We start from the raw sequence: 27,184 nt of genomic DNA, 5'->3' as shown, positions 1-27,184 counted from the left end.
AAGACTTCGACTGCCACATTTACTTGTGGAAATAAAACATGGTCATTAGGAAACATTTATTCTCTTTATAAAAATATCCATCATAACCTCATTAGAGTGTAGAAAGTATTTGCAAAGCTCTTTGGTTAATTAAGGACCAGAGGCTTCAATTCAGTCACATTTAATATATTTATTTAGAGATATTATAAAAGATAAGATACTGCTGGCCAGACTGTTGGAATTTCAAAATTCAAAATGAGAGCTTTCCTTTCCTATAATCAATACCTCATATGAGAAAAATGGCTAAAGTGCAGAAAATGGGTTATAAAGTTAGCTATTTTCATAGTCTTCCCTAATTACCAAGTTGCGGGGGAGGTGCATAGAAATAATGTCGTATGATAAGAGTTGACAGCCATGATTACAAAAAGTGGTAAAAAAATAAAATAATTTTAAATATACTCAATGTTTATAGCAACTTTATTCATAAAAGCTAAAAACTGCAGCTTTATTTATAATAGCCAAAAACTGGAAGCAATCCAAGTGTCCATCACCAGGTGAGTAGATAAACTATGGCATTTCTGTACAATGAAATACTACTTAGTAATAAAAAGGATAAACTATTCATAGAACAAAATAGATGGATCTCAAAATAATTATGCAGAGTAAGAGGCCAGGAAAAAAAGATGGGTACATAGCGTGTAATTCCATTTATATGAAACTCTAGAAAAAGCACACTAAAGCTAGAGTAACAAACAGCAAATGAGTGGCTGCCTAGAGAAGGGGCAGGCAGGACATCGACAGGAACCGGGAGAGATGGAAAAAGGGAAAGAGGAGAGTTTTGAGTGTGATGGAAATGTTCATTATACTGACTTCGGTGATAATTTCACAGATGTGTACACATGCCAACAGTCTGTAAATTGTATCCTTTAAATATGTGCCATTTATTATATATTACATACACCTTAGTAAATTTTTATAGAATTTACTGGAAAAAACACCAAAGGGAATACTGAAGAACACAATGTTATGCAATTTACACTAAGATATTACACTAATGAAAAGCTATCTATGTTAAGGTAACCTTTTGGTATCACAAAACAATATCTTTGTTATGGACACATAAGGCTCTGAGTTGTAACTTCACAAGCATGCACCCTTTAGTGGGTCCATGACAAGGTGCCCACTTGTAAAGTGGGATGTAAAGCCCCATTTGTAATATTCTTGATTAAAAGTGTCTACTCATCAGCAAAGTCAAATAATAATACCTTTAAGTCTTTCAAGGGTTAATTTTTTAAAGGGTTAACTTTTAAAAAATTTGTCTTCATAAAGATATACAATTCAAACTTTTTGCTCTGAAAAGTATTTTCTAAACAGAATTCTAAACAAAATTCACTTGGCTTGAAAACCTTTAGGTTTTTATAGGACACTTAAGTGAAAAAGAGCTGTACTCATTAAATTGAAGAGCTTTTTGCAATTCAAATATTATGCTAATTATCAATGCAATAGATCCATCTCCTGAAATGTTATTTAGCTACCAATTTTTTCATACTAGTTGTTTAATATTATTTTTCTCAAACATAAAGATTTTATGATTCATTTATATCAACATTTGTCATTGTTTACTAAATACTATTAAAAATTCTGCAGAAGTTCTTGCCTGCTATTTTTTAATGACCTCTAAACAGAGTTAAGTGAGCACTTGGTCATATAAGAGAGAATACTGGAATTATGGCACATTCATTTTTTAAGAATGGTTATAAGGACCTCTACGTTCTCCACAGTGAATAACTATAATAATACTTACAGATGAGATAGATGCAAGGAGGATTTTTAAAGTAATCACGAGGATATACGTGGATATACAGATATTTTCCTTAAAAATCCAAGTGTTGCAGAAGAGGTTATATACAAACCTAATGGTAACCATATATCAAAAACCACTAATAAACATGTAAAGAATAAAGAGGAAGAAATCCAAACATATCACTAAACAATTCAGCAAAACATGAAAAAATGGCAGTAAGGATCAGAGAAAATCTTTTAGAAACAAACACAAAACAAGTAATAAAGTGACAACAAATATATATCTATCAATAATTACTTTGAATGTAAATGGTCTTAGTGTTTCAATCAAAAGACGCAAGGTGAAAGAATGGACAACAACAAAAAAGACCCATCTTTATGCTGCCTACATGAAACCCATTTCAGACCAAAAGACACCTGAAAATTGAAAGTTAGGACATGGAGAAACATCTATCATGCAAATGGCTGTCAAAAGAAAGCTAGAGTAAAAATTCTTATATTAGACAAAATAAACTTTAAAACAAAGACTGTAACAGGAGACATAGAATAACACCATATACTAATAAAGGGAACAATCCAACAAGAAGCTCTAACAATTGTGAATATTTATGCGCCCAACATACGAGGGCCCAAATATATAAAACAGGACCTGAAGGTTTCACAGGTGAGTTCTACCAAAAATGTAAAGAGGAGTTAATACCTATAATTCTCAAACTCTTCCAAAAACTAGAAAAGGAAAGAAAACTTCCAAATTCATTTTATGAGGCCAGCATTACCCTGATACCAAATCCAGTTAAAGAAATCACACACACACACACACACACACACACACACACACACACACACACACACACAAGAAAACTACAAGCCAATATATCTGCTGAAAATAGATGTAAAAATCCTCAATAAAATACTAGCAAAACAAATTCAACAATGCATTTAAAACAATCATTCACCATGACCAAGGGGGATTTATTTCTAGGTTGCAGGAGTGGTTCAATATTTGCAAATCAATCAACATGATACATCACATCCATAAGTGAAAGGTTAAGAACCATAAGATCATTTCAATAGATGCAGAAAAAGCATCTGACAAAGAAGAACATCCATTCATGATAAAAACCCTCAACAAAATAGGTTTAGAGGGAACGTACCTCAACACAATAAAAGCCATATATGGAAAAAACCCACAGCCATCATCATCCTCCATCAGAAAAAGAGAGCCTTTACCTGAAGGTCAGCAACAAGACAAGAATGTCCACTCTCATTACTTTTCAACAGAGTACTAGAAGTCCTAGCCACAGCAATCACACAAAAAAACAAAGGAAATTGGGGCACCTGGGTGGCTCAGTGGGCTAAGCATCTGACTTTGGCTCAGGTCATGATCTCATGGTTCGTAGGTTTGAGCCCTGCCTTGGGCTTTGTGCTGACAGCTTTGGATTCTGTCTCTCTTTCTCTCTCTCTCTCTCTCTCTCTCTTTCTCTCTCTCTCTCTCTGCCCCTCCCCTGCTCACACTCTGTCTGTCTCTCTCAGAAATAAACAAACATTTTGAAAAATTTTTTTAAATAAAAAGAAAAGGTGTCCCAATTGGTAAGGAAGAAGTAACAATTTCATAATTTGCAGATGACATACTACATATAGAAAGCCTAAAAGACTCCACCACAAAATGCTAGAACTGATAAATGAATTCAGTAAGGTCGCAGGATGCAAAATCAATACACAGAAATCTGCTGCATTTATATACACCAATAATGAGGCAGAAGAGAAATTAAGAAAACAATCCTACTTACAAATAAACCAAAAATAATACAATATATACCTAGAAATAAACCTAACCAAAGAGGTGAAAGACCTGTACTCTGAAAGCTATAAAATATTGATGAAAGAAATTGAAATGACACAAAGAAATGGACAGACATTCTAGACTTACAAATTGGCAGAACAAATATTGTTACAATGTCTATACTACCCAAAGCAATTTCCACATTTAATGCAATCCCTATCAAAATACCACCAGTATATTTCACAAAACTGAAACAAACAATTATAAAATCTGTATGGAATCACGAAAGACCCCAAATAGCTAAAGAAATCTTGAAAAAGAAAAGCAAAGCTACAGATATCACAATTCCAGACTTCAAGTTGTATTACAAAAATGGAGTAATCAAAACAGTATGGTACTGGCAAAAAAAATACATAGTTAAATAGAGGAAAATAGAAAATCCAGAAAGAAACCCACAACTATATGGTCAATTAATCTTCAAGAAAGCAGGAATGAATATCCAGTGGGAAAAAGATATTCTCTTCAACAAATGGTGCTGAGAAAACTGGGCACCAACATACAGAAGAATGAAATTGGACTACTTATACCATTTACACAAAAAATTCAAAACAGATTAAAGACGTAAATGCAAGACATGAAACCATAAAAATTGTAGCAAAAAAACCTAATAATTCAGACATTTCACCACAGAAGACATACAGATGGCCAACAGACACATGAAAAGATGTGCATCATCACTTACTTACCATCAGGGAAATGTAAATCAAAAGTACAGTGAGATATCACCTCACATCTGTCAGAATGGCTAAAATCAACAACACAAGAAACAACAGGTGTTGGTAGGATATTGGGAAAAAGGAACCCTCTTGCACTGTTTGTGAGAATGCAAACTGGTGCAACGGCTGTGGCCAACAGCATGGAGGTTCTACCAAAAGTTAAAAATAAAACTATCCTACAAATAAGCAATCACATAAATATTAGATATTTACTCAAAAATATAAAAACACTAATTCAAAGGGATACATACTCCCCTGTATTTATAGCAGCATTATTTACAATAGCCAACATATGGTATCTATTAATTGATGAATGGATAAAAAAAGATGTGGCATATACACACAATGGAATATTATTCAGCCATAAAAAAGAATGAAGTCTTGCCATTTGCAATGACATGAATGGTGCTGGTGAGTATGATGCTAAGCAAAATAAGTCAGAGAAAGACAAATACCATGGTTTTAAACAAATGTGGAATTTAAGAAACAAAGCAAACAAGCAAAGGAAAGAGAGAGAAAAAGAGAGAGAAAGGCAAATCAAGAAACAAACTCTTAATTACAAACGATGATTACCAGAGGGGAGGTGGGTAGGGGACAGGTTAAATAGGCGATGAGGACTCAGGAGGGCACTTGTCATAATGAGCACTGGGTGATGTACGGGAAGTGTTGAATCACTATATTGTATACTTGAAACTAATATAACACTGAATGCTAATGAACTGGAATTAAAATAAAAACTTAAAAAAGAAATCCAAGTGTCAAAACTAACAGGGTGTAATGCTTCTTTATATAATAAGTACTTCTCTGTTGAGAGTAAGAAAACTTTTAGGACAGATAATTAAAAGTTTTCCTATAAATTAATACAAAAAAAGTGCATGGCTTTATGAAACCAATCTGATTTATTCTTCTAGGAGATTCTTATTTTAGTATAGAGTAAAAGAAAATGGTACCTTTAGACCATTTAAGAAGCAAGAACTATGTAGCTTCTTTAAAAAAAAAAAGCTAATTGGAGATGAAACAGTTACTAAAAACATTGATAATACAACTAATTAAATGTTCCCATTTGATGGTACATTACCATTTTACATTCAACATACATTCATGAATTCCTACTATATAGGTATGCTGAAATGAGTGCTAAAAACAAAAGATAAATAAAATAAATAAACTAGGATTTACAGAATACTTACTAGGAGTCAGGCAATTCTCTAGGCAATGTGTACAAATCACAGTAACACTACAAAGCAGATATTTCTACCTCCCTTTTACAGATGAAGAAACTGATACTGAGAGTCTCAGATAATTTGTTGAATTTCCAGCCAGTGATTGGTATACCTAGGAGTCAAGGTCTTTAATGATGTTAAAACTTGTGGACTTTTTCAGAACCAAGTTGTGACCAGTTCGGCTTCTCACAGCTGACAGACAACCAGACCCGGTTGTGTAAAAGGTAAAAAGGGACAGAAAGTATAAACCTAATAGATAGAGCACACAACGCAATTTACTTTATCATGGTTCAAAGTGGCACTAGACCACCCTGGAAGAGTGAGCAGGGTGCCACCAAGCAGTGAGGAAGTAAGAGTATACACATAATATTTAGGTCTTTGATTTTATTATTAGTTTTCATTTTGTCCCCCCTGCTTTTTCTTCTTCTGTTCATGTTTTCCTAACATTTGTGGATTATTTGAATATATTTTTAAATTCCTTTTTCCTTTGACTACTGGGCTTTATTGCTGTTGTTGTTCCATGGGCTGTAATATATATCCTGAACTTCTCATACTCTACTTAGAATCAGTATCATATCACCTCACAAAAAAATGTAAAAAACTTACATCAATTTAAGTCCATCGAAACTCCCCACTTTATGTACTGGGTGTCATATGTGTCATATCTACATATAATAATAAACCCTAGAAGACAGTGTTATAATTTCATAAAAACCAATTACATATACTTTTTAAAAATTAAGAAGAAAAACTAGTTATATTTACCCCGATATTTACCATTGCTGATGTTCCTCATTTCTTCTTAAGGATCAAAGTGTCCATCCATTATCATTTACTTTCTACCTGAAAAACTTCTTTTAGAAAACTCATAGTTCATGCCCGATGGTGTTGAATTCTTTAGTTTTTGTTTTTAATATCAGAATGTATTTATTTTGTTTTTATTCCTTTCTTTCATCTGCCATGTTATATTAGTTCCAGGTGTGCAACATAGTGATTTTACAAGTCTAAACATCACGCTATGCTCACTATAAGTGTAGCAACCATCTGCCACCTAAAACGCTATTACAATACTACAGACTATATTCTCTATGCTGTACCTTTCATTGCCATTGCTCATTCATTCTATATAACTGGAAGCCTGTGCCTCACGGCCCATCACCCATTTTGTCCATCCTCCCCTGTGGCAACCACCAGTTTGTTCTCTGTATTTATGGGTCTGTTTGGTTTTTTTGGTCTGTTTTCTTTTTTGGATTCCACATATAAATGGAATCATATTTTTCTTTTTCAGTCTGACTTATTTCACTTAGCATAATACCCTCTAGGTCCATCCATGTTGTCTCAAATGGCAAGATCTTGTTCTTTTTTATGGCTGAGTAGTCCAGTGTGTGTGTACACACGCATGTACCAAATCTTCTTTATCCATTTATCAGTGGAAACTTAGCCTGCTTCCATATCTTGGCTATTATAAATAATGCTGCAATGAATATCAGGGAGGGTTTATCTTTGCAAAGTAGTGTTTTCATTTTCTTTCACTAAATACCCAGGAGTGGAATTACTGGATCATAAGCTATTTTTATTTTTAATTTTTTGAGATGCCTCCATATTGTTTTCCACGGTGGCTGTGCCAATTTACATTCTCGCCAGTAGTGCACGAGGGTGCACGTACTCGCCAACACTTGCTATTTCCTGTCTTCTTATACCAGCCATTCTAAAAAGCATAAGATGATATCTTATTGTGGTTTTCATTTGCATTTCGATGATTAGTGATGCTGAACATACTTTCATGCATCTATTGGCCATCTAGACATCTTCCTTGGAAAAACGTCTATGGGTCCCTCTGCCCATTTTTTAATTGGATTATTTGGAGTTTCAGTGTTGAGTTCCATATGTTCTTTATAGATTTTGGATATTAACCCCTTATTGGATATGTCATTTGCAAATATTTTTTCCTATTCAGTAGACTTTTTCATTTTGTTGATGGTTTCCCTTGCTGTACAGAAACTTTCTACTTTGGTGTAGTTCCAACATTTTATCTTTATTCTTGAAGGAAATTTTTGTTTTACATATACCTCTAGGATGATGGGCTTTACCCCCTAGCATAAAGATGTAGTTCCATGGTTGCTGGCCTCCACAGTTCCTAATGGAAGTCATCAGAAGCTAATCATTGTTCCTCTGTATTTAATATGCTATTTTTCTCTGGATGCTTTCTAGGTTGTTTTACATTAGGTTTTTAGCAGTTTCACTACAATATGCCTAACAGTGTTTTCTTGTATTTACTGTTTGAATTTCACTGAGCTTCTTGAATCTGTAAATTTTTTTCTCCCTCACATTAGGAAATTTGCAGTCAGTATTTCCCAAAAGTTTTTCTGCCTCATTCTTTCTTCTTGCCTTCTGGGATTCCAATTAGAACTATGTTAGAAATCTTGTTATGGTTCTACAAATTCTTAAGGCTCTATTTATTTTCTTCTATAACTTGGTCTCCATTCTTCACATTGGATCATTGCAAGTTCTCTGGCTCTTTGCTCAGTTATTTCCATTCTTCTATTAAGTTCATCAAGTGAATTTTTATTTAAGATCCTGTCTTTTTTAATTCTAAAATTTAAGCTTGGAACTTTTTGATGATTTCTATTTCTCTGCTAAGATTTCTTATGTCTCCATTCATTATGAACATATTTCCTTTACTTCATATTTCTCTAACAATTATAATTGTTGTTTTAAAGCCTATTGGGGTTGGTCTATGTTGACTGTTTTTCTCTTGAGGATGGGTCATACTTTACTCATTCTTCACTTTGAGATTGTATCCTGGGCCTTGTGGATTCTGTTTCATTTTCTGAAGACTGTCAATATTTTTGTTTTAGCAAGAAATTACCTTAGATGGACTTCTACTACAAATAAATATCAGTTCAGTACCCTACCTTTAATTAGGAAGTTTGTGATCTACTCTGCAAATGCATGGTTCAGAGGTCAGTCAGAGACTTGGGCAGGCTTTACACATAGAACTTGGAACCATATACATCTATTTCACTCTGGGGTTCACTTCTCATTTCCCTGCAGTAATGCTTGCCCCAACTCTGCCATCTGGTTCTTCAGACCAGAAACACTGTGGGTTTTCTCTCAGAATTTCAGTCACTCAGTGCAGCACTGACTTTACCTGCCCTAGAGGTGACAACCATTAAAAAAGATAATTCTTTCCTATTTTGGACCTTATTCCAAGTCTTATCTGCCCTTAACATGGCTGACATTCTTTTTACCCTCTCAGACCTTCAGATAGTTATATATTTTATTCAGAATTTATTATTATTATCTTCAGGAAAGCCATTTGGCTAGGAGCTTACTCAGCCATATCAGAAGTTTTAGTTTTTAATACAGAAATGTATCCCATTTATATTTCCTTATCTTGCTTCATGCTCTTTACCCATACTTTTTTGTTTCTTCTGCTTTATAGTTTTTGCTCTAAGAAATATTTTTTATTTTACCTTATTTCTAGTAATTTGAAAAGTAGAAAGTATATCTTAAATTCTAAAATACTTGACTGTATATTTCCCTAGTGATAAGTATCACAAATTATGATACTGTCACTCAGAATCAGTAAACTCTCTCTCCAAGGGGAAGAAAATTTACAAATATCTAAGCAAGCAGTAACTACAAACATTTATTTACACTCAATTCATTGGAATCATCAATTATCTTATTTCAAACATTTCTTTTTTGTAAATTCACATTAAGACCTCTTTCCCCCAGGGCATGCACTTTCTTTGTTTTCATCATTTTATTTTCTTTATTCTATTTCTATATACCTCTTAAATTGTTTTCCTACATTGATGACTTTCATTTTCTGTAGTTTCAATTGTATATTTTCGTGCTTCTAATGCTGACTCTTACTGATTTAATTTAGTTAACTTCATCTTTTTATGCATTTGGCTTTCTTTTGTTTCAGTTGATTTCTGAGTAAACAGGTTATCAACTCAATCTGTCTTCTCTCAGCTTAGATCTTCTATATTATACAGTCTATGATTTCCTGATTTTTAAAGAATATAAAACAGAAATTCCTAAAACTTCTCTTTTCTACTTATTGTTCTCATATTATGATATTTTCTTTTTACATGACCTTGAAAAAGGAGTGGAATGACTAATCTCAGAGAATCCCTATAATCAAGAGATGTGTTTTTTACTTGGTTCCCCTCCCTATCCTCCCAGTTGTTCTTACTCGCTTTCTGTCTCTACTGCAGGACAATGTTAAAAAGTGATCGTTGGCATCCTTCCTTTGTTCATACTTGTAGAGAAATACTAGTGTCCCCACTAAGAATAATTCTGACTTTTGAACTGATATACACATATTTGGTATCATATTAAGAAACTACCCTATTTATATTTTAGGAAGTGATTCCATCAAGAAGTATGCTAAATTTTGCCAAATTCGTGTAGCTTTTATGGTGACTGCAATTGGATTTTTCTTTCTAGAAATATTAATGCGACAAATTACATTTGTTGGGTGTGTGCATAACTGTTAGCCAACTTTCTAGAGATATCCAGTGTTTTATTTACTGTGGATATGTTGGCTTGAGAAAGAATCACATAGTGTTGTTGCCTGATAATCTAAGTAATACAGAATTATTCTTCGGACTTCAAGCTGTATTACAAAGCTGTAATCATTAAGACAATATGGTACTGGTACAAGAACAGACACTCAAATCAATGGAACAGGAAAGAGAACCTAGAAATGGACCCAAAAACATATGGCCAACAAATCTTTGACAAAGCAGGAAAGAATATTCAATAGAATAAAGACAGTCTCTTCAGCAAGTGGTGCTGGGAACCCGGACAGTAACGTGCAGAAAAATGAACCTGGACCACTTTCTTATACCATACACAAAAATAAACTCAAAATGGATGAAATATCTAAATGTAAGACAGGAAGCCATCAAAATCCTTAAGGAGAAAGCAGGCAAGAACCTCTTTAACCTTGGCTGCAGCAACTTCTTACTCAACACGTCTTCAGAGGCAAGAGAAACAAAAGCAAAAATGAGCTATTGGGACCTCATCAAAATAAAAAGCTTCTGCACAGCGAAAGAAATAATCAGCAAAACTAAAAGGCGACCAACAGAATGGGAGAAGATATTTGCAAATGACATATCAGATAAAGGGTTAGGATCCAAAATCTATAAAGGACTTAACAAGCATAACACCCGAAAAACAAATAATCCAGTGAAGAAATGGGCTAACGACATGAACAAACACTTCTCCAAAGAAAACATCCAGATGGCCAACTGACACATGAAATGATGCTCAACATCACTCATCATCAGGGAAATATAAATTAAAACCACAATGAGATACCACTTCACACCCATCAGAAAGGCTAACATTTTATTTATTTTGATACAAAGAGAGACAGAGCATGAGAGGGGGAGGTGCAGAGAGAGAAGGAGACACAGAACTAGAAGCAGGCTCCAAGCTCTGAGCTAGCTGTCAGCACAGAGCCTGATGCGGGGCTCGAACCCACAAATGTGAGATCTGACCTGAGCCAAAGTCGGAGGTTTAACCAACTGAGCCACCCAGGCGCCCCTCCATTTTACTTCTTGAAGATCTTTCAGATCTATCATCTCCGTATCTATTGGTATCACCATATATCAGAGTTTCTGAAACTCAGGACTATAGACATTTTTGGTTAGATAATTCTTTGTTGTGAGGGTAGTCCTGCATATTATAGGATATTTTTGCAGAATTCTTGGCTTCCACCAAGAATCCTACTAGAGGCCAATAGCAGCATTCACGTCTACCCTGCCCAGTTGTGACACCAAATATGTCCCAAACACTGCCAAATTAGCCCCGTAGGTGACAATCACTGCCTTATGTCAAACTAACCCCATTTCTTACCCAGTGTGCTGCAGGCGCCTCCTAATGTCTTTGCTGAATCCACCGTTATCACTGCACCCCACTCCACAACCCATTCTCCACACTATGCCCAGTGGTAGTCCAACTCTGTTCTTGTCAGTCCCTACTTAAAGTACTCCAATGTCTTCCCATTTCTCTTAGAATAAAATCCGAAATCCTTATGATTGTTTTCTAAGGTCTAACTGTCACTTCTCCAGATTCATGTTGTGTGTACGTCACTGCCTCCCACTCTCCTCCTTTCACCGCACTCCAGCCAGTCTGGCCACCTTTCCGTTCCTCAGACGGGTCATTCTCTCTCCAGCCACTGCGCTTTGCCTCAACCCTCTGACAAGAAGATTCTTCTTCCACCTCTTGTAATACTCTGAGAATAAGTAGATGCTATTTAAAAATAAATAAATAACCTATCTGGAGGCTCCAGAATAAAATCTGTGGCCTAAAGAAAAAGTTGAATGCATTTTGATAGTTGGAAAAGAGGACACACTTTATCTAGGACAGTGTAGACAAAGATCAGTGACGACCAACAAGGAGAAATGATAGAGGATAATGTATTCAGAGTCACAAAACCTAGGTTCTACCCTCTTTTCTGCCATTTCTTATCCATGTGATTTGTTTTTCATTTTAACTAACTTTTCTGGTCTACCGTTCTATTAGATTGAATACATGTAACCACAACCACAACCAGGATATAAAACACCCCCCCAAAATTCTCTTACGTTGCCCCTTTGCAGTCATATACCTTCTGTTTATAGCCTCTGGCAACCACTGGCATATTCATTCTTTGTCCTATACTTTTATCTTTTCCTGGCACATATGTATATGTCATCTTCTTTATATTAAAATACTAAGCCATGGCAAAATAATAACAAAAACAAGTGTATGACAGTGTCCCTTCAATGATTCATATTTAGAAAAGGCTTGAAGTTTGTGGCTAGTGCCCAATTTTTGGAATTCCACATCTTGAACTTTCAGTCTTCTCTGGAAAAGAGATTTCTGCATGCTACCTTGGTGGGCCTGTAACTTTGCTCACTCCTACAAAGCTATGAGTGCCAGAATGCTCCTTAACCTTTCCCCGTGGCTGCCCTTCCTCAGTTTACCACTGCTGGCTGAGCAGCAAATTGCCATTTTCCTTTCAGAAGTCTTTACTGTGGTGGGGGTAGGGGCAGTGTTCGAAGCTTGTTCTACCACCTTGCTATTTATGAACATTGCTTGTCACTGAATGTCTAAAGGCAAGACTGATGACACAGTTAAGTCAACAGTCAGCTAAAGGAGAATCTTGACAGATGAGCTAATATGAAAAAACTCACTGCTGTGTCTGATAGGGTTACCACCCCAGTAAATCACAAGCATGCTACCTATAACAGTATATACATTTTAACAAGCGCATCTGATAGAATCATTCATAATTCTCCTATAGTATAACAGATTAGGTACAACTATAGTTGTTTGAATAACTGGATTTAATAGTATTAATTAACTGATGTCTCCCTAAAATAAGGCCTCCAATGGTATACTATGACAATCTAAACTTGGTCTTACCCTAGTTACACATTTAATTAATGAATGGCTAAAGATATAGCAGCATGATTACCATTTTATAAATGTCATAGTTAGTAGGGATAGCTAAAACTAATCTGTTAGAACTGCACTTCAAAAAGATATAAACATAAATATAATCAAACATAAATCACAAAATTGAATAATGCAGACAAGACTAATAAGCTGAAATGTAATAGGAAGAAAAAAGAAATCAACTACACAGAATGAGAGAGACCTAGTTTGACAGCAGCTCACAAAGTAAGATCTAGGTAATAACAGATTACAAACTCAATATAAGTCATCCACATGACATGGCTCATTAAGGAAAAAACTCACACTATCACTATTACATTGCTCTTTTCAGATTCACCAATAAACTCCATGTTACTAATTCCAATGGCAGATTCTCAACCTCATCTTCACCTCCTAGCAACATTTAACAAAGGTGATCATCCACCCTTTTGTACCACTTTTCCTTTTCTTCACTTGAACTCTCCTAGTTCTCCTCTTACCTCACTGGCTGCTCTTACCAGCTTCCTTTAGGACCAATCAACCCCCAAACATTCATCTCCAATCTAAACTTTCCCCCTAAAATCCAAACTCTTCTATGCATCTGCCTCAGTACTTCCCCCTCCCTACACAAATCTGCTTCTCCTACAGTCGTCTCCATCTCAGGAAGTCTCACCTTCATCCTTCTAATTGCTCAAGCCAAAACCTTTGAGTCATTCTTTATCCCTCTCTCTCTTTTTTTAATACCATATATCCATCCCATTAGTAAATCCTCTTGGCTCTACATACAAAATATATCCAAACTCTGACTACTCTCACCACCCTGACTGCTCCATCATCTCCCCTCAGGATTGCAGCAATGATCTCGTAAATGGTCTCCTTAGTTCCAACCTTGAAATCTCATCCCCACACCTTCTCAGTACTGCGGCCAGGGAGAACCTTTAAACATATGCATTCATTCAACATTCATTCTAAGACTATTGAGATCCATCCAGTGCTCGGCACTATTTTAGTTGCTTAGTATATACCCAGAACAGAAGAGATAAAAGTCACTGCCCTTATGAACCCCTTGTATCCTGAAGGGGACAGACAATAAACCACAAGTACAGTAAATAAGTAAATAATATAGTGGGTCCATACATGCGATGGGAAAAAAATAAAGGAGGAAAGGAGAAGCAAGGTAAGGAAAAAAGTGATGGGTTGTAGATTCAAATAGAAAGATAAGTCTAGACTTCTTTGACAAAATAATTTTTGACTAAAGACCTGGAAAAGGTAAAGACTTAGCCATGCAGAGAATTCCAGGTGGTAGAGCAATCCAGGGTAGAAAGATGTCAACATTAAGAATGCATTAAATATTGGTTTGGGTTCCTCTGGCCCTCAACTGACCACATCGTGGAGCTGAAAGATAAAACATTTTAAATTTGTTTTTATCTAAATATTGCTTGTATTTAATCCTTAAATAATGTCCAAATGAGCCAGTGTTTTTTTCAGAAATAAAATTAAGTGGTAGAAACTACTTATGCCAAGCAAGAATTAATAGTTTTTCTAAGATTCAAGTAGGAGTTTTGTCTTTATTTCATTGATTTTCATTTATAGCCTCTAAAAAGCATTTAGAAAGACTTGTATTTTTGAAACAGAGAAACTGAAAAACTCCATAAAAATCTGCTTTTTGCTCCTTTTCCTGGTTCTCTTCTTGCTAGGACCTGCACCCCACTTTACACAGTCCTCAGGATGTGAACGGGGGTAAGTCCTCCTTATAAGGGACAAGGAGTTAATGATTTCTTCAGAATAGATAAATCTAAAGAAGGACGAGATGAGAATGACCGCTGAAGCTGTCAAGTGCATATTCCAGACCACCAGCCCTAGATATCCCGATGCCAAGACCCTCTGGCTCCAAGGAATAGCACCTGGGCCCTTGTCTTTTTCTAACTGGTTTTTGGATGCCTGAAAGGACACATACAACAGACCACAATCCTTAATAAAACCCCCAGGCCCTGAAACAAGACAGAACTCACGTTCCTTTCCCTTCCAAGTCTCCCAGATGCTCCATCTGTATCTACTCTATGTCTTCAGTAAGCTGTTCTCACTTCCTGGTGTTTTGCATTTGATTTCCATCTGCCTGCTGGCATCACTTTTTTCCTTAATGTTTATTTATTTATTTTTGAGAGAGAAAGATAGAAAGTCCAGAAGGGAGGGGCAGAAAGAAGGAGAGAATGAATCCCAAGCAGGTTCCACACAGGGACTCCTGCCCGATGTGGGGCTCCAACTGTGAGATCATGACCTGAGCCAAAATCAAGTGTCTAAGCGTCGGATACTTAACCAACTGAGCCACCCAGGTGTCCCCCCTGCATCAATTCTGATATGAACATATGATCTATGTAATACTCACAGAAAAACAGCAAGTGCATCAAACTCAGGGAATCACACAGGCTTAACTTGAGAAGAATATAAACATTTTTCAAATACAAATACCAACTGATTTTTTAGATTGTTATAAAATCAATGATAAGCAAAGTCATTAGGTTCTATTAACACAAGAAAATGAGGATAAAATGACGGATTTTTCAAAGCTTGCTGTTTTCCACCTAATTGGATGAGACTAGCACAATGTTTGTTTTTACCTTCCGGTGGCCTGTTGGATGTTGCCACAACGACGACCCCATTTTTGAACAGATTTTCAAAAAGCTGTTTCAGAATCATGGCATCAGCAATGTCAGTGACCTACGGACAACAACACATTTGTTTTATTTTAATTTCACTTCTGCTCTAACAAATTTGCTAATGGCTCATCTTCTTTTTTTTTTAAGGGTGGAAGTGAATTCCAAGAGAAAAATTCTAATTATCATCATGAAGAGCAGACAATTAAAACCATGAAAGAGTGGATAGCAGTCTTTTAAACTTGACTCTTTTTTGCAACCCTATCATTTCTACCCAAATTATCAGATGGTTCTGTGTTAACTTCTTTTATACACTACAGGTGGAAACCATAGATAATTGTCCTAAACATTTAGGAAGTCTAATTAATTAGAGCTAACATGAGCAAATCCCTCCTCCTGCTCCCACCGTAGACCCCATCTACCGCCCCCCACAAAAAAAGAGAGAGAGAGAGAGAGAGAGAGAGAGAGAGGGAGAGAGAAAGAAAAAAGAATAATAAACAAGCTGATTGAGATTTCTAATACCTTTCTGGCAAAGATCCCTGAAAAGGTGACTTTAAATGGTCATGAGACTTTGGAAATAAGGACAAATAGCCAGTGAGACATAATCAGCTGCTGTTGAAAATAGAATGATATGACATAGATACTATTGTGCAATTGTTGCACAAAACAATTCAACAGATGGCCCATCACAAAAATAAGCAATTTCATTGTTCTTTTTAAGTGCCTTCTATTACTGTCCATGAATAATCAAAAGGCACTGCAGTCACTTCCAGCACAGCCAGCCTCTGCTAACCTTCGCAAACACAAATATTCCTTCTATTAAAAAAGAAAAAAAACAAAAACCTTACAAGAATGGTTAATACAGTGCTTTAAAAAATTACTTCTGACAAGAGCAGAAATGTATAAAATAGATAAAACTGTTCCACCTATGTTAGAGATCCATAGGGCTCTCTTCTCTAAAATTGTTTTTAAACATCCACAATTAACAAGTAAGCTTAATAACTTTTTAAAAAGCTTTTCAAAAATCACAAAGAAATACAGAAATTAAAAAGGGAAGGAAGTTGAGTTCAAAAACAAATGCATGGTGAAGGTAGATATAATGATTGTACCTTCCCTTATAAATATAATATGGGTTTTAGGTACTTCTTATGTAAAGCTATTTTGATCTTTCTTTAATAGCATTTTAGATAATAAAATTTGTTTTATATTCACAAAATATATCACACAGTTAATATCACGTTGTTATTTTTAAACCATGATAGAGCATAGAAACTGGGGGATTCTTTCAAATTAGATCAAAATACTGAAAGTTACCAATTAATTGGTTGTAACACAACCCACAACAGCCACCTGGGCTACACAGGTCTCACTCTCTTTTCTCTTTGCAGGTGATTATTTTACACAAACGTTACATTATTTCCTTCCTACCTGAACAAAAACAAAAACAAACCAGAAAATGGGGATGAGCAGACGGATCTTTTTTTGCTGTCTCAAGCTCTAACTTTAAAACATTAGCTAAAAAAACTACTGGAGACTCCTTAAATTAAAAAGACTGCAGGAAGTCACAAAGTGGTGATTAAAATGAAAAGCAGTACAATTTAATTATTTAAGAAGAAAGTGATATTATTATATTTGGAGCTTAGGATCCCAGTCAAATTTTGCTTCCACAAAAATACTCACAGAGAAGGCCCTTTTCAAATGCTTAAACACCAGTGGCATTTCTGATGAGAGAACAAACGAGCCTGCAAATTTCAGGAGCAAGCGCGCTTTTAAACTGGATTCCCGATACACTGACTTTAAAAAGAATGGTATCAATTAAAAGGTAACCCAATTTTAGAAAATAAAAATTGCCATTGGACTATCTCACTAATGTTTTTGAAAAAATTAAAAACAGCTTTTGTGGCCTAAGGTTTAGAAAAGTGAAGAGACATTTAGCTTATAACACAGTGCAAAGGTTTAAACTAGAAGTTGAAGAAAGCAAACTATTAAAGACTTGTGGTTGAATTATCATTTGTTGTTTTTGTATTACGAAATGTTTTTGCTCTATCAGAGTAAATTAACTTGGAGAAGCTATGGCTAATTAATAAAGCAGGAGTCACTTGGTGTAGCGGGTGCCAATGTATACTCTTTTGATCTTGTCCCCACACTTGTTCAGCTTTGCTGTGGAACAGTAATTTTACAGTATAAGTGAACAGAAGACAATTGGCCACACATTCTTGGAGAGCGGGCTTTTTTAGCACCCAGCATTTCATTACCACCAAGAACAAAAGAGAAGGCTACAGATTACCAATAAGGGTAGTCTGCTAATACAGAGAGGGGAGACATTTCATTAGCATGAAAGAGAAAAGATTTTTTATGACCTACAGTTGCTTTCCATTATGACTCACTTAAGTAAAAAAGGAAAAAAAAAATCCAATGGTTAATTTACATATGTAAGTGCTCAAGTCTCAGTCACCCACTGATTGGTACGGTGCCATGTAATGAGTGACAAACATAAGCATGCATTATCAGTAATTAGGATTAGCACAAAAATAAGCACCTATTTTTTATTAGCAGTTTTTAATAGCTTTTCTGTTTAAAAAAAACGGTCAAAACTATTTTTTAAATGATATTGATAGCTTATAGAGGAGAATTTTGCATGATATTCTGCTCATCAGAATCCTTTTTTTTTAAAAGACCATATTAGTAAAACATCTATCCAGTGTCCCTGAAAGGAACAGGATGAAATAACATTTTTTAAAATCAGTTTCCTCCAGTATGATATACCTTCAGAATCATAAATGATTTAACAAGAAACACAAACATTCAAAGTCATCACAATGAAGACCCTACAAAAACTCTGAGGAAAAGCTGCTCTTTTATTTTAGCAACTAAAACACATAAAAACAACCTACCTAGCCTGAAATGCTATACTTAGTTAAAATGACCAAGCTGATAAGGCATATATTCTGGAAATGTAATTTGAATGCTACCAAATTTTAATTTTAAAATTCCTCAAATTCAAGAGCACATATATTCTTGATTTTTAAGCAGCAATAATTCCCATCCAGCTCCCTAGGAAAATATGTATTATATTAATTAACACAACCTAAAGGCCGAGAATAACTAGTTAAAAATCAAGACTACTAGTAGAACTCAATTTTAAAAGTGTGAAGTGGTGATTGTAGACATATGACAGTGGGGGGCCGGCTTGGGATTCTCTCTCTCCGTCTCTCTGTCCCTCTCCCACTCTCTCAATCTCTCTCAAAATAAATAAACATTAAAAAAAAAAAAAGATTCCTGCCTTCATGTTTACATTCTTATGGGGGAATTATATAAACAGTAACCATAATAAATAATACATATCTGCTATAAGAGGATAATACGTTATTTTTTTAAAGAATGATTTTGGGGCACCTGGGTGTCAGTTAAACACCCAATTCCAGTTCAGGTCATGATCACACGGTTCCTTAGTTCAAGCCCATGTGGGGCTCTGCACTGACAGCTCAGAGCCTGGAGCCTGCTATGGATTCTGAGTCTCCTTCTCTGCTCCTCCCCACTCACGCTCTGTCTATCTGTCTGTCTGTCTGTCTCTCTCTCTCTCCCTCAAGAATAAACATAAAAAAAAATTTTTTTAACAATAGTAAGGGACACTGATTAATGGCTAATTGCAATTTGGTAGGAATAGGCCTTGTTAAAGAGGTAACTGAGCCAAGATCCGAAGAAGTGAGAGACTCCTGGGGGGACCCAGGGGAGACTGTCCCAGGCAGAAAGTTCAGAGCAAAGGCTCTGCTGAGTTGTTCTAAATTGTGTGGATGCTGGGGACCAGAATGCTGCCATGTGATATTTTGGAGGGATCCTTTTACCCTCCTGAATTTTAGAATGAGGGACAAGGAGGGATTGGGACCAGCAATAATCCAGTTTGGGTGTGCTGGAGGAGATTCTCTAAGACCAGTGCAACACAGTCCAGATACGAAAACTAGGAGATTCAGGGGTGTCTGGGTGGCTCGGTCTGTTAAGTATCCGACTTTGGCTCAGGTCATAATCTCGCAGTTTGTGAGTTTGAGCCCCACATTGGGCTCTGTGCTGACAGCTCAAAGTCTGGAGCCTGCTTCAGATTCTGTGTCTCCCTCTCTCTCTGCCCTTCCCCTGCTTGTGCTCTGTCTCTCAATAATAAATGTCTTTTTTTTTAATTTTTTAATAAAAATAAATATTTTTTAAAAACCAAGAAGGGGCAACTGGGTGGCTCAGTCAGTTAAGTGTCTGGCTTCAGCTCAGTTTATGATCTCACCATTTGTGGGTTCGAGCCCGCGTCAGGCTCTGTGCTGACAGCTAGCTCAGAGCCTGGAGCCTGCTTCGGATTCTGTGTCTCCCTCTCTCTCTGACCCTCCCCTGATCGCGCTGTCTGTGTCTATATCTCAAAAATAAATAAAAAACATTAAAAAAATAAAAAATAAATAAAATTTTTAAAAACCTAGGAGATTCAGGTTCTGTTCAGTGATCGCCTCTCCCCTTAGGGCACATATTCTTGCCCTTATCCTCTCCCGTTCCTGGTTCTTCAGCAGTGCGTATATGCAGATATTGGCCTTTTCTTGAACACAGGGTTCTTGGATACAGACTCTAGGGCTCGCGTCTGGAATTGTAGAGGAAATAAAAGAGCAAAGCTACTAACATTTTTCATCCGAAGACATGCAGGCCAACATTCTTAAAAGCAGAGTCTCTCATATTGTCAACTCTGACCTACTAGAATGCTTCATTCTCGTAGCATTTGGGATTAAATAAAAGCAATCAATTTGTATTCACTCTTGTTTTACCATCTCTGTGCTTATTTTCTTCAGAGCCCTCATGGGAAAGAAGGATTTGGTGTAACACCCAAATCTATTTGCTATGGTTCCCTAGTCTATGAAAATAAGAGGGATGGAAATAGTAGGGAGCAATGAGCAAGGCTGAAAGTATAGGAGATAAGATCAGAGAGGAAGGAGGCAGGCTTGACTAAAAGGAATGACTGTCTTACTGTATTCCACCCCACCCTACCCCCGACCCCCCACTTAGAGTTTAAGCCTTTTTAAATTGGGTTTTCTTTTACCTGCAGTCAAAAGCATCCTAAGAGATACCTCATCTCTGGAATCTTTTGTCTTTTGTTTGTCAGGTAATTCTCCTTCCATCGGAAGTACTGGATTTTATATGAAGGAAGGTGACATTTCCTTACTGTACTCCTAATTATGCTAGCTTTTACAGGCCACAGCAAAATCTCTACTTATAAGGCAGGTAAGAGCAAAACAGGAGTTGAACAATTCCATCCTCACCAAGACTGTTTGTAACAAAAAGGGACAGGAGAGTCAGAGAAAGGTAATGGGTTTACTTAAGACTCAGATGCATGGAATGCCTGGGGGGCTCAGTCAGTCAACTCTTGATGTGAGATCGAGTCCTGCACGGGCCCTCGCTGGGCGCGGAGCCTGCTTAAGACTCTCTCTCCCCCTCTCCCTCTACCACTTCCCTGCTTGTACATTCACATGTGTGTTCTCTCTCATTCTTTCTCCTCTCTCTCTCTCTCACTCTCTCCCTCTCTCTTTCTCTCTCAAAAATAAATAAATAAATAAGACTCCAAGATGGAAACGGCACCTATTGGGGACTGGAGGAGCTAAAGGCAGGCTTGGGAGCAGAGGTAGCTCTGGAGAGCTCAGCAACTGTCCCGGGAGCAGCCTCGGAGTCCTCCCCCTGATGGGATTCGGTTATTTCCTAGGTCTCTCTGTTCCTGTTTCACTACTGTGCAAGAACTGCCCTCGGTGCCTTTTATTTCAAAGACATGAGACGGAGTATATGACCGGCTCAGTCCCCAGAGCACACCCCACAAGTGCAATGTTGTTGGCAACCGTGTGGGCTACTCAGAGACCAGATTTCTAGACACGGTCCATTTGACTGTGGGTCAGATAGGGTCTCACAGTACAGGATAAGGTTCTTTATTTAAGGCAACAGGGATGAGTAAATGAATGAATGAACATCAAACCAGCTCTGGTCAGGGCAGGCGGTGGCAGTTCCGGCATATCCACGCTCTCTTGGTTGACAAATAACATTTCACAAGCAAGGGGCCTGCTCCCCCTTGATCTCCTGCATACTTAATACACAACTTGAAAAATCATTTTTATTGCCTGCCTTTCTTTTGCAAGACTCAGTCATTTGGAACCTAAGTATCCTGAGGGTTGCTTTTGTTCCCTTCTTCCCACCCATGCGTCAGCCTTCTGAAATCTGAAATCAGTGGAGAATGCCCAGTACAACCAGACAGGTTTCCGTTAGCACTTCAATCAGGGCAGCATAGTGACTTTCATGGGTCATTTACCTTCATGAGCCCCTTCCTCAATTAGAAAATACATTTGAAAATATGTGTGTTGATATACAGAAGTTGTATTTTATGACTATGTTGGTATAAAATATATACAGATACAGGCTGAATTTATTAGGATACATTCATTTTTTTCCTTCAAATTTTAAAAGAAATTAAAATATTTTCATGGGGCCCTAAAAAGTATCATGGACCCTCAGTATCACTGTGCCTACTATACCTCATGGGTGGTTGGGCCCTGCTTGCTATTAATATTCTCAGGATCTCCTTTGAACAACCAACTTTTCATCACCTCCTTAGCTTCTTAAATAGTCTGGTTAATGGCCATCAAGTCACAGACTATGAATGTTTTAAAATTTACATTTTTAAACTTACGGGTAATGATTTTCATATGACACCAAGGTATTTCTGATGCCTCAGCATCCTCACCTACATAATGACTATCATAACTATTTTATAGAGTTAAATGAAGTAAGGATATAAAAACAATTTGTAAACCACGAATCATTTGACAAAGGTTGGGTATTAGTACACTTTCTTACAATTGTAACTTCAGGGCGCCTGGGTGGCTCAGCTGGGTGAGGGTCCCACTCTTAGCTAGTCATGATGTCACAGTTTCAGGAGTTTAAGTCTCATGCCAGCACAGAGCCTGTTTGAGATTCTCTCTTCTCCCTCTCTCTCTCTCTGCACCCCGCTGCTTGTGCTGTCTCTTTCTCAAAATAAATAAATAAATATTAAAAATTTTTAATTTAACCAATTGTGCCAACTCAAATTTATTTAGTGAAAATGTGATTAAGAGACTCATAATGAGGAAACAAGAGAAATGGCCTTCTCTGATTCATCACTGACTTTATTATTGAAGACAGCATTGACAGTCAACTTGGTACTACTTTTAGAACTAGGGGTGCCTGGGTGGCTCAGCTGGGTGAGCTTCTGACTCTTGGTTTAGGCTCAGGTCATGATCTCACTGTTCGTGAGATCGAGCCCCACCTCTGGCTCTGCACTGACAGCTTGAGCCTGCTTGAGATTCTCTCTCTGTCTCTCTGTCTCTCTCTCTCTGTCTCTCTCTCTCTCTCTCTCTCTCTCTTCCTCTGCCTCTCCCCGGCTCAGGTGCACACTCTCTTTCTTTAAAAATAATAAATAAATTAAAAAAGAAAAAGAAAAAGAATGAAATGAGGGCCTTTTCCGGCTGCAACACACTGGTGTACTTAGTACACTTCTTCAGAGTAGTAAAAGTGAGGCTTTCTTGCCCATAAGCCTTTCTTTTGAAGACCTTTGTGGTTGTACAGTACACGTAAATGCCAGTCTATTCTTAACAGACTGAAGGGGAAAAAAAATAAAGATTCCTCCTCCCCCACCATGGCTCAGTGTAACAATATTCCTGGCGAAAATTCTTCTTTCATATCTCTCATAAATCGAGACTGCTCTTAGGTAAGTGTATCAAGTTGGTGAAGGAGACTATCATGCCTCATTTGGGATAAAGGCGTCCTGGCCATCTTATCTTCCCACCAATCCAAGTTTTTAAACACAGAAGAACAAGAAATAGCTCGCTACCAATTAAAATGCATAACTTAAGAGAATCTGAAAACTGTAAGAAACTTTACAATTCAACTAGGACAGCTCCCCTCACTTCATCATAAATATGTTGTGAGGCTCAAATAAAATGTGTGACTCACCCAGGACCCATCTCAGAGTAGGCACAAAACAAATGTTAGCTTCCTACCCTTGAAAGTTCTCTGGGCCTTTATTTTAGGCAATCAGACATGGGAGTTTCTGCACTCAGCTCCAGAAATATTATTCAAAAGCCTTGGGTGTGAAACCTTTTTTCTTTAAGTTAATTTATTTTTGAGAGAGAGAGAGAGAGAAAACAGGCAGGGAAGGGGCACAGAGAGAGGGAGGGACAGAGGATCCAAAGCAGGTTTCTGTACTGGCAGCAGAGAGCCAGGCGTGGGGCTCAAACCCATGAACCTTGAGATCATGACTGAGCTGAAGTCGAATGCTTAACTGACTGAGCCACCCACGCACCCCAGTGAAGTGCTGTTTTTAAGCTTATATTCAGTACTTGTGGCTGTTTCTACTTTTAACCAATAATCCACTGCTCTTATGATAAGCATTATAGAAAAACCATCTACTACATTTCAGAAATACTAAAGAATGCAGTGAAATAAGGAGGAAGTAATTCTTAACCCAGAGTACCTGTTGTTGTTAATAAACTCTCAGATATAGAAAAAAACATAAGACATGATATTTGCCTGCAGGCCATATTTGCTCCCTTAGAAAATAAAGATGAGAAAGTAACATATCACCAATTTAAATGCACAATTTCAGAGAATCCTAAAACTAGAAGAAAATTTAAATGTTCATGAGGGCCAACTCCCTCCCTTCAATCACAAATAAGTAGTAAAGTCTAAATGAGATGAGTGAATCATTTTTATCTAATACTTAAAAAAAAAAAAAACTTCAGGGGCACCTGGGTGGCTCAGTTGGTTGAGCATCCAATTCTTGATTTGAGTCCAGGTCATGATCTCACAGTTCATGAGATCGAGCCCCCAACTCCAGCTCTGTGCTGACAGCAAACAGCCTGCTTGGGATTCTGTCTGTCTCTCCCTCCTTCACTCATGCTCCCTAGTGTATGCGTGCACTCTTTCTCTCTCTCTCTAATAAAATAAACATTTTAAAAAACTCTAAACATATTTAGACATTATTGTGTAATCATGACATTATCTCCATTGTGGTACAGGGGAAATGTAAATCCATTGACTGTAATAGGGGAAGTAAAACTTTTCCTATAAAAGAATGAGTAGTAAATATTTTAGGTTTTGCAAGCCACATATGGTCTTTGTTGTATTTTCTTCTTCTATTTTAAAAGATCCTTTAGAAATATAAAAATCAGGGGCACCTGGGTGGCTCAGGTGGTTAAGTGGCCAACTTCAGCTCAGGTCGTGATCTCATGGTTCATGAGTTCGAGCCCCGTGTCAGGCTCTGTGCTGACAGTTCGGAGGCTGGAGCCTGCTTCCGATTCTGTGACTCCCTCTCTCTCTCTCCCTCCACTGCTCGCACTCTCTCTCTCTTAAAAATAAACATTAAAAAAAAATTTTAAGAGACAATATGTCAAATCAATTTATGAAACGATGATAAAATCAGGAACAGAATTTAAATCTTCACTTATAATTCAGCAAACCATTCTACATCTATGAAACATCTCTACTTTACCTGAAACTCATCAAAACATAAGAGACATGCCTCTTCACTGATTTCTTCAGCTATGGGAGCTATTGGATCATATGATTTAGCCATGAGTCCTGGTTTCCTTTTTGGCAAACTCTGTTTAAGGCGATGTATTCCTTTAATGGATAAAATTAAACACAAATCAAATACTGTATGAATGGTACATTTTAGACAACTATAATGCATCTTTTAAATCTCTAAGTGAAATCTTAGTGTGAACATAAAAATTAAGTTTAACTGTCACATAAAATCAAATGTGACTGTTGAAAACTGATTGCACTTCCTCTACCTCAAAATAAACTGTTCACATATTAATACATTCCCATGGTGGCAAGGACACTTCGTAGTCATTCCATCCCTACTCTTTTCAGTCACTTCAGAGACGGATAATTGACAGGATAGATGACAAGGCGGTAACTAGATGGATCAACAGATTAACCCTACTGCTCAGGATTTCAGAGATGCGGGCAGAGGAGGTGATCTTGCCCTACGTTCAGCGTACGTAATCAGGATGCTCCCTTGTCTCTAGCCAGTCCCACTTCACTCATTATGTGTGTACTAAATGCTCAAAGTATTGGAATAAAAACACAACGTTCCTGCCCTGGTGAGGTTACACTATCGCAGAGACAAGTAACGCAAAAATGCAATAAAAACACGGACAAAGCAGGGCACCTGGGGGGCACAGTTGGTTGAGCATCTGACTCTTCATTTTGGCTCAGGTCATGACCTCAGGACGTGAGACTGAGCCTCAAGTGAGGCTCTGTGCTGAGCATGGAGTCTGCTTCAGATACCTTCCCAACCCGGTCCCTGCTCTTTCCCCACTTGCACGCACTCCCTCCCACACAGCACTGTCTCTCAAAAAATAAAAATAAAAAGACGTTTAAAAATTTTTTTAACATTTATTTATTTTTGAGAGACAGAGAGAGAGAGATCATGAGCAGGGGAGGGGCAGAGAGGGAGGGACACACAGAATCAGAAGCAGGCTCCAGGCTCTGAGCTGACAGCACAGAGCCTGATGCGGGGCTCAAACCCACAAACAGTGAGATCATGACCTGAGCCAAAGTTGGATGCTCAACCACCACCCAGGTACCCCCAAAATAAAAAATGTTTTATAAAGGAACACTGACAAAGCAAGAAAGCATACCTGCAAGTACATAAACACCTACATGCTAAGATAACACAGAGGAAAGGGCCTAATCAAAACAACTTCTTGAGATAAGTGAGTTTTTAACATTTCTTATTGATCCTTAGTAGATGGAGAAAATACCTGACCTTCATATAGTCACCTCTCTTCTCTTATTGGTAAGAACTGAATTTGAATCTGTCTTTAGGATCAACTCTAAATACATTACAAATCATTTCAATATAACACAAAACAAATGAAACCAAATAATATCTTACTTTAAGTAAAACCTAATATTTTAAAAGATTAAGTTTCAATAGTAAATATTTTGCTACTATGTATTAAATACTGCATGGTTGCCCAAGCTAAGATGAAACCACTTGAAGCTTGAAAAGATGTGAGTTCTTTGTGTACAATCTTTCATTTATGCATGTGAGAGGGTTGTCTTTTTTTAATGTTTTTTTTAATGTTAACATTGTAGTACTTGTTTTGCTTGTTGGTGGTGTTTGCTTATTTAATACATTCCGTCAAGGACAGAAATTACATGCTGTTTTTTGTTTTGTTTTGTTTTTTTGTTTTTTTTCCCCTAGGAAGTGTGTCTTGGGTTTTTCCCTTATTATTTTCATTACTTTTTTTTTCCTCTTCTTTTTTTGGTGGTGGGGGTGGTTATGTTTAAATGAAGTTGCTTTTACAGCACCAAAGACTTAATCATCCATTTCCTATATAAAAGGTAGCTACTTTTTTGCATGGACCTCAAGTATACTGTAGTATAGAGGTGGAATTTAAGGAAAGGTATTAAGCAGGCTGTGTTGTAGCTTATGGGCAAGTAATAAATTGTATCATGTATCTTGAA

At 37.0% G+C, this 27,184-nt stretch overlaps 1 protein-coding gene across 1 annotated transcript in view; it reads right to left on the bottom strand.

Annotated features, from left to right (window-relative positions):
- Positions 1 to 27,184, bottom strand: part of AFG1L (AFG1 like ATPase) — a 202,071-nt gene that overhangs the window by 97,829 nt on the left and 77,058 nt on the right. The window contains exons 6-7 of the mRNA XM_029944048.1: positions 25,194 to 25,324; positions 15,626 to 15,725 (exon numbers count right to left, since the gene is read on the bottom strand). Coding sequence (XP_029799908.1) covers positions 15,626 to 15,725; positions 25,194 to 25,324 — 231 coding nt within the window. The remainder of the gene's footprint in view (positions 1 to 15,625; positions 15,726 to 25,193; positions 25,325 to 27,184) is intronic.

Source organism: Suricata suricatta, chromosome 7 (genome assembly GCF_006229205.1).
Source record: "Suricata suricatta isolate VVHF042 chromosome 7, meerkat_22Aug2017_6uvM2_HiC, whole genome shotgun sequence".
NCBI lineage: Eukaryota > Metazoa > Chordata > Mammalia > Carnivora > Herpestidae > Suricata > Suricata suricatta.
Note: the sequence above shows the minus strand (reverse complement) of the source record. Positions and strands in the feature narration are given on the sequence as shown.